General features: G+C 38.8%; 1 protein-coding gene across 9 annotated transcripts in view; it reads right to left on the bottom strand.

The window, feature by feature from the left end:
* Positions 1-8646, bottom strand: part of NCEH1 (neutral cholesterol ester hydrolase 1) — a 101185-nt gene that overhangs the window by 36883 nt on the left and 55656 nt on the right. For 5 of the 9 annotated variants that reach the window (XR_016393073.1, XR_016393076.1, XR_016393077.1 and 2 more), the window contains exons 4-5: positions 4641-4812; positions 128-3014 (exon numbers count right to left, since the gene is read on the bottom strand). Coding sequence is in view for 1 of the 9 variants with exons in the window: in XM_022572058.3 (XP_022427766.1) it covers positions 2397-3014; positions 4641-4812 (790 nt within the window). In the remaining 8 variants the exon portion in view is untranslated. Of the gene's footprint in view, positions 1-67; positions 3015-4640; positions 4813-8646 lie in introns of those variants that run through there. The other 4 variants (XR_016393079.1, XR_016393080.1, XR_016393078.1 and 1 more) reach the window with 3 other exon arrangements.

Raw genomic sequence — 8646 nt, 5'->3', positions numbered from 1 at the left:
CTAGGATACCAAGAGAAAGAGAGGGGGGGAACCAGAAAATGAGATGAGGGGAAGTGAAAGAGGCACATTTCCAGATGGAGACATTTTATTTACAAACATGAATCAAAACAGACTTATACTTTCCTACCTCCACAGTGGATTTTCATCTTACAAAATAGACTGGCTACCAAAATCCTTCATAAAATCTGCCTTGCCCTTTGCAGTGAGAAATAAGCAAAAAGTCAAAGGTTAAAAGGTCATGCATAAATATTATATCCACCAAGATATGCAACAGTCTTAACTTCCTCACAAATCAATGATAAAACAGTAACTAATTTACACTTCACTATATTTTGTAGCACTTCAAGATTTTTTCTTCATATATTTATGGTCACATTTCACAAACAACGATATTATAAAAAGACTATCCATTTTTTCTTAAAATAGGAAAACAAAACAAAGCCATAACACTTAAAAAAAATCAATCTGCAGAGCATAAACATTTTTTATAAGAACAAAAATTAAAACAAAATAAACTGATTCCAAGCCAAAATATCTTCAATATAAACTCTGTATGCTTCCCAAAGGAATTCTTAGCACTCAGATTTTTGGTTGGTTTAGCCTCTCTTGTATCTAGTGGTTTTTGTGTATCATGATTCCCAATTATTATACCAAGGAAAATTTCAAGGAAGACCTTCAAGAAAGGTCTGAGGTGGGATATAGTGCAAGTCACTTTCACATATATATTCATTTGTTATTTCATCCTCATAAGTAGGAAATACCCATCTTTCAAATGAGTGAAAAGGCTCTACTTTCTTTCCACTGATAAATTTATTGTATCATGACTTGGCTGTGTAGCTGCTCTCTGCAGTCCCTGAAAGTAGCACAGATTGCAGCAGTACGAAGAGTGGCAGGAAGGAGGGCGAAGGTACACAAGTCAAATCAGAATTGGAGCTTCCTTCTATGCCAAAGATGTCCCACAGGCAGTGAAGGCTTCACATGAAATTAAGCCTGGTCTATTGTAACTTTAGACCTACTTGGAAGGCGATAATGAAGGGTGTCACCCAGAAGAGTATGAAGTAGTTCCTCCGACCACAGAGAGCAGAAATGACCAATGTGTGTCTTGTCTAAGCTATTGAACTATAAACTTAGATGACTTTACTAGGTGTAGTCATAGTTTCTAATTATTGTGATTTATATATGCATATAAACATCAAAATATTTAGGCCTTATATATAGTAATATTAATAGGTATTTTACCTCTTTCCATAAAATTACATGTGGATATAATTCTAAAGTTGTTTTTTTTAAACCCTAAGGTAGTTTTTTAAAAAAATCATTATTTTTAATATTCATTACTGACTTTATTCTGAAAAATCTTTTCTAGCTATATATATTAACATTAAATAACTTAAAAAAATAAATAATACAGTACATTATATATACCAAAATAGCCCCATTTTAAAGCCATGTAAGTGAAAAAGTTGAGTTTTCAAGAATAAACTAGACCCTCTAAAGGTATTTTTCATAATTTTAATATTAAATGTATCTTCTTTTCTGACTATGCCAAATATATACACACTACTCTTGGTAATTTATGTGAGAAGTATTCATTATGAAAACAATAGGTTGGTTCATTTGTCTGTTTTTACTTGTTCTGTAAAGGAAAATTTATTCTAAATCTAAATTAATCTGCTCCCAAAAGATCTCCACCAGGGAGATAGCATAACCAAAAAACTTAATGATGTACAGGTATCCAGTGCATGCAACCTCATATTTTCTAATAATAGTGGTAGAAAGTAACTTTCAAGTATTATCATAATCCAACTGGACTTAGAGACAGCTATCACATAAAATTAACACTCTAAAGGAGGAAAGTCATTTGAGAAACTTGTCCTTGCTAGAACAGCTCTGCCAAAATTCCCACAGGAAACAAAGCCATCCATCCATAAAGAACAGAGGGCACTTGGTAGCCAGCACTGACCTTGAAGTGAACACATTTAACACTGTTCTTAATTCAAAGTAAACTCTAGCAAGTTGAAGAGCCCACATTTTCTTTTTACTCATTAAAGGTCATCCGCAGCTGGTAGAATTTCTTCACAAAGAACTTCTTGAGGGAGGCAAGACCCAAAGCTATTTCCAGCTCCTAGCCCTGCTTTCTGCAGCTGTGGGTGTTAGTAGAAATTTGGTTAAAACAAGAACAGAGACTGGCTCACTTAGAGAACCAGGTTCAGATGTTTTTGCACTTACGTTACTCAAAAGCATTTTTTAAAATTAAATTAACATAAAGTCTGCAGGGAATAGAGATTCCATAACTCAAGTAACAAGGGGAAATTAGTCACCTAAAGAGTGAATGTCTTTCCAGAGCAGGTGCAGGAGATCAAGAGGGGCTCAAGCCTCTTAGAAATTTCACTCCTTTACAGGTTTTGATCCAGCCACTTGATGTAACTATTCCTAGTCCGAATTCCCACTGAGAAGTTGGTAGGCCAGCTGGTGAAAATCATGCATCCGTGGAAGCCATCCTCAAAGTGATCAAGGGTCACCTCCACACCTGCACTCTCCAAACGCTTTGCATACATGATTCCATCGTCTCTTAGGACATCGTGCTCACAGGTTAGAATATAGGTCTTTGGGAGGTGCCGCAGGACTTTCTGGTCTGCGATGAGTGGGGCTGAGCGGGCATCCAGCAGCTGAGGGATCTCCTGGACGATCCTGGTGTTGCCGGTGGTCTGCATGACAGGCTTGTAGTTCTTTGTGATGGATGCGGGCAAGAGGGATGTCCAGTTTAGATGGGCCCTGAGGGCAGCAGCCTCTTCCACATCAAGTGAAGTGTGATTGTTAACTACCATTGCCTGGACAAAGTCATAGTTGCCGTGGAAGTAGTCCACCCAGTACTTCACCATGACATAACGGGGCAGGATGGGGGTGTTCACATTTTGCTGATAAGAGGGTGTGTTAAAATCTAAAGCTTGAAGAACTGGATAAATTAAAGCTTGCACTTTGAGCTTGTTTTTTAGGTTGGCATCTTGATTAAACTGGAGAAGAAAAAGCGAACACATTATTTCATTTTGAATGGCTTCTTTTACAGAAACCATACCTTTTAAAGTAGCCCAGTGCTTTACCTTGACTCAATCAAAGGGGTATAAGTGTTACATTTCTACCAGGCATGGTATTAAGGAATGTAGTTTAAAAAATAAATACTTCCCCATCGCCACCACTACCAGCACCCTTCAAGCTGCTGGATATTTACTGAGAAAGGTGTGATGTTTGCAACTCATAGTTCTGAGTGAACACTTCAAAGGTACATGATCTCTTAGGTCCTTAAACCCCCATCTAAAAGGCAGCTAACTAGGTCACTGTGTTTCACAAGCAGCTAAACAATCTTCAAGGTAACGTTAGCCATACAATTTTGTTTCACACCGCACTTTAGAACCCATCCCGAGGGAAGATGCAACTGCTCTGTAAAAGCAGGAGGAAATGATCAGTTAATAGTATTATTAATGTGTGCCAAGAACTGTATATACCTCATATCACTAAATCCTGGCAACAGCCCTGCAATCAAATGGCATGAGCCTCATTTTCCTGAGGCTCAGAGAGGTGAGAGGACTTGCCAAAGCCCCACAGCTCTCACAGCGGGGCCTGGGTTCCATCCTGGTTGTGGCCAGTTTTAAAGCCCATGAGGCTCTCCCCACTGTACCAGGACTTTCTTCTTACCGCTTTGGACGTGTGGATAGCAAACCCACCAATGCCAAGCGGAGGACAAAGTTCTTTATTTATAGCAAAAGAGAAGAAATCAGGACACGACACAAATGAAAAGGCAGATGCTATCTGAGAATGCCAAAAGAAATTTGGAGGTAAGAAGACAGAGATGCTATTCTTAAATTATTTAACCCAGAAAAGGAAGAAAATGTACTTATCTTTGAGTCTACACAGCTGCCCAAAATTGGAGATGTTACTAAAGCTAGACAGTTTTCAAAGAATTTAACCAGCTAAAGCTCAGACTAACTTGTATTGTAACATTTAAAGTGGATGTAGGGAGGGTGGGAGGGAGGGAGACGCAAGAGGGAAGACATATGGGAACATATGTATATGTATAACTGATTCACTTTGTTATAAAGCAGAAACTAACACACCATTGTAAAGCAATTATACCCCAATAAAGATGTTAAAAAAAATAAAAATAAAAAAAATAAAGTGGATGAACCATTTAACTCTTTCTTTTATATTAAAAAAAAAACCTTTGGGAAACACTTTAAAATTTTTTAATTTGGATCAAAGTTTAAGGAAACAACCTTAGCAATTGGAATTTAAGCAAAATTATCTTGTTTTGTAAGTCCAACATGGAAAAGGAGCAGAAGATACTTAATTTCCATGCATAGCCCTGAGGAGTAAGGGAGCCCTCTAAAATGTTAGCCCTCCTCTCACATTACTCACCTTAATTGTAATCAGGGCCCTTCCAAGGACTCAGAGATTACAATTCTTTCAATGACCCCTCTTCCTACTTCAAAAGATCTCTGAGAGCTTGCCAAGTGCAGTCATCTGAATTACTTGGCCCCCAAGTGACCAGCCCACCCAGCTAGGCCTTTGCAATGCCTAGTGGACGATCTGTTGAACATTATCACATGCTCTCCTTCCACCAGCACCTCAGGGCTCTCTGTTACCTGTTGGCCCAGGGCAGCCGCCAAATTCCCACCAGCACTGTCACCAGAAACTCCGATTCTGCCTGGGTCAACTGAATACTTGTGTAAGACTTCTGGCTGCAGGAAGTACTTTGTGGCACGTATAACATCATGAATTTGCTCAGGAAAATAAACCTTTGGAACTAGCCTGTATCTGTGAAGACAAAAGTTGTATTCATTTAAGGACTTCACCAAGTCTTTAGAGGCCACTTAAAGTTTAAGGGGAAACTGGTTCTTTTGAAGCCAGAAACAAACAGGTAAGGAATTATAATAAATATAAAAATAAACCATTTTCTTGCAATTCAAATACTTCTAAAAAGTCGTGATTTTGTCATAGTAATTTTTACTGTGGGCCACCAAACAAAACAAACAAAAACAAAAACCTACAACCACCACCAAGGCAAAAAGAAAACTTTGAAGTAAAAGGCAGACGTTGATTATTAAAATATAGACAGACCCACAAAAGGTTCTGGAATTTTATTTCTGGAAGTCAGTGTTCCATTCACACCACCTCTGGGTTAGAAGGTGACTCGGCAGCACTAACCACTTCATTGGTCTCAAGTTTAATGAGTGCATATGGTATTCTTCATGATTTACTTGATAAATATAGTAAAACTGTACTCCATTGAAGAGGTCATGCCAGCCCGACATTAAACCCAAGCAATGTATCTGCTCCCTGGAAGGCTGGAACTAAAACGTCAGCTGTCAACCAGCAAAAGGGAAACCAAGTTTCCAGATGGCCCATGGCAGGCCTGCTGGGACACTTCTGGGGCTTCTCCTACTGCCCCACTTTGCAAGATTAGAGTCCCTCTGGGATCCTGCTCTGTACACTTAGTAGGATTCAGATTCCCTTAAGAGCCCCAAGAGCCCTGGTTTTGTCAAATGCCCCACCTATATATAATATCACCTTACAAATCCATTGGTAGTCTCGGCTTGAGGTGCCCTCTCATCCTCCACACTCCTTACTTCTCACTCATCCTTTAAGCTTTACTTGAGGGTTTGCCTTCTCCAGGAAGCTCTCCTTGACTACAACTCCACTTGCTTCTGGGGCTCAGCTGGCTACCATTCCTTGATACTTCTATGTGCTGGGGTATATTGTTCATATTGCCTCATAGTAACATGATTTCTTTCCGTATTTCCTCTTAAGAGTGTGTTCTCCGATATCAGGGACTATGTGTTTCCAGTGTATATCTATCAATGTGCTGAGCACATAATCATGCATCTAGTAAAACTTTTCTGAGTATTAACATACCTTCATTTTGCAAGTGAAGAAACTGAGGCATAGAAAAACTACTTGATTTGTAAAATAAGCCAAACACAAATCAAAACAAGGTAGGATAGGAACTAATTAATTAAAACCTAATAATAGTCAGCTAATACTCAAGTCTTTTGATTTCCAATTTGTAATGAGCATATTTATTCTCAGAAACTAGTTTTTTCTATACTACTCTATATAAGGTCATTCATTTCCCCCATCTAAATTCCAGACAGTTAATTAAATATCTTCACATTCTGGGAATTCCCTGGCGGTCCGGTGGTTAGGACGCCGTGCTTCCACTGCAGGCGGCACGGGTTTGATCTCTGGTTAGGGAACTAAGATCCCAAAAGCTGCACAGCGCAGCCAAAAAAAAAATCTTGACATTCTGTGTAGATACAATCAAATCGACAAGTATTTGTGAAATACTTTGATAAGTAGTGAATGTAGATCTGCTCTTTCAGGAATGACTACATTTTTAAAACACAAAATGCAATAAGAAATTCCCTTAGTGGTTGCCCTATAACAGATAAAATAAGTTTTCTAATTTCTTTTTTTTCCATCTGTGATGATCAAGTAATCATCTGAAATATTTTTTCTCCAGCTGACTTTCACAATGTCTTAGTGAAGCTGCTGCTACTTTATTTCATTCATTAATAATGGGTAAAAGGAGTAGGAGTACACCATTTTGTCCAATAGGTGGAGTCATCTCATATGATTCTATTTACCCTCAGTTCTGGGATGAGGTCTCAATTTGTTACTTTCAATATTACCAAGCTGAATTCTTAATTATTTCAATGAAATAAGAACAAATGCACTTCATGACTCAAGGTGTGAAAATAAAGGCTATTTTGTCTCAGGAAGATTCCAGATAGCATGATAGACTATCTTGCTAGTGGCCCAAGAGGTCAGAACATATTTTGCTAGAACACATACGTGAATCAAATTTTCAGGTGTTGTTTCACAAAAGGTCTTAATGACTTTGAATCAAGAGGAACTCCGCAACGGGAGAGGCCACAACAGTGAGAGGCCCGTGTACTGCAAAAAAAAAAAAAAAAAAAAGAGGAACTGGTAATCTAAAAAATATGCTACTACTTCAAATCTTATGAGCTGATTAATAACTGGCTCAGATAACAGAGTAAACATCCTAGTCCTTCTGGTGCCCTTGAAGATCTATCTCCTAAGCCCTCCTCCCCTTATCTTTGTTCATTCTGGAAACATTCTCTAGTTTTATACATTAAGAAGGGATACTATTTTCATGGACTGAAGGATGTAGTGAAACTAGATTTTTTTTTTTTTTTTTTACGGTACGTGGGCCTCTCACTGTTGTGGCTTCTTCCGTTGCGGAGCACAGGCTCCGGATGCGCAGGCTCAGCGGCCATGGCTTACGGGCCCAGCCCCTCCACGGCATGTGGGATCTTCCCAGACCGGGGCACGAACCCGTGTCCCCTGCATCGGCAAGCGGACTCTCAACCACTGCGCCACCAGGGAAGCCCTAGATATTTTTAAGATGAGCCTTCAAAGTAGCTTGAAATTGACCTGAGAAGTATCACGAAAGTTCTGTAATATCATTATAGACACAGAAAACTGAGAGTCAGGAGGTGATTTATGAGCGGTATAGTCAAAGAAAGCATGCATAAATACATTTATCTGATGCTTTTGTTCAAGGCTGTGTCCCTGCGAAGTACTGAAAGAGGATTCTGCCTTTTCTTTTTTTTAATTGTAGATCTTGAGTGAAAGCACCTGATGAATTTGTGGCACATACAGTCTCAATTTGCCCAGCTCAGTGCAGGACACATGACTCTGCAGTGTCAGCTTCTACCTACCTATTACTGCAGGTGCCTCCCACTAGAAGAACAAAATTTGGTGTAAATTCAGGAATGAGGTTTACTCAATTTAATAAATATGTACACTCTATAAAAATTATCTTTTTCCTGCTAGGTGAGGTACCTCACCAGGTACTCACCAGGTACTCAAATCTCAGAGCAAACCTGTGGGTTTAAGGATGAAAACATGAGGCTCAAGGGGGATGCATAACTAGTCTACAACAGCTAGTAAGTGGCAAAGCTGTGATCTGAATTCACAACTGACTTCAAAATCCACATGCCGCCCCCTTTTAAAATATTCTCATTCTTCCAAACCCACAGCCTTTAAATGTATGTGTGTGTGTTTTCATTACCTCACCAAAGCAGTAAGTTCTCAAAACTGTAGACTTCTGACATCCCATAACTTCTCTCATGATTTCAATGTTTTTGCAATATTCTTAAAACAAACCACCTGGCAGAGTACCTGGCACATGGTACATCTTTAATAAGATATTTTTATTTGTCCCAAACAAAATTTTAGAGATTTATTTTATACTTTTTACATATAAAATATGTCATATTTTATTACATACTCTTATGGTGGGAAAAGTAATAAGCTATGCGCCTTTAAAAAACATTTTAAAAAAGAAATTGTTCCTAACCCACCTACTCTTCGGGCACATCTCCAAGGACTGCCTGCCTGTATGCTCTGCATAGCTGAGAGTTTCTCAACTCTATATGCACCTTAGGATAATCTTGGGAACTTTATAAAAAAACACTGAGGTTTGAGCTCCTCTACAAAACATTCCAATTTATTTGATCTGAGGTGGGGCCCAGCATAACTATATTTGAAGAAAAATTCCCCCAAGTAATTCTAATGTGCAGCCAGGGTTTAGAAATATTACTGAATCCAACCATACTGTCACTC

This window comes from Delphinapterus leucas, chromosome 4 (assembly GCF_059928025.1).
Source record: "Delphinapterus leucas isolate spDelLeu-1000000601 "Yukka" chromosome 4, BTC_Dleu_Yukka2, whole genome shotgun sequence".
In the NCBI taxonomy this organism is placed as follows: Eukaryota; Metazoa; Chordata; class Mammalia; order Artiodactyla; family Monodontidae; genus Delphinapterus; species Delphinapterus leucas.
The sequence above is the reverse complement of the archived record's forward strand: the minus strand, read 5'-3'. Positions and strand labels throughout refer to the sequence as shown.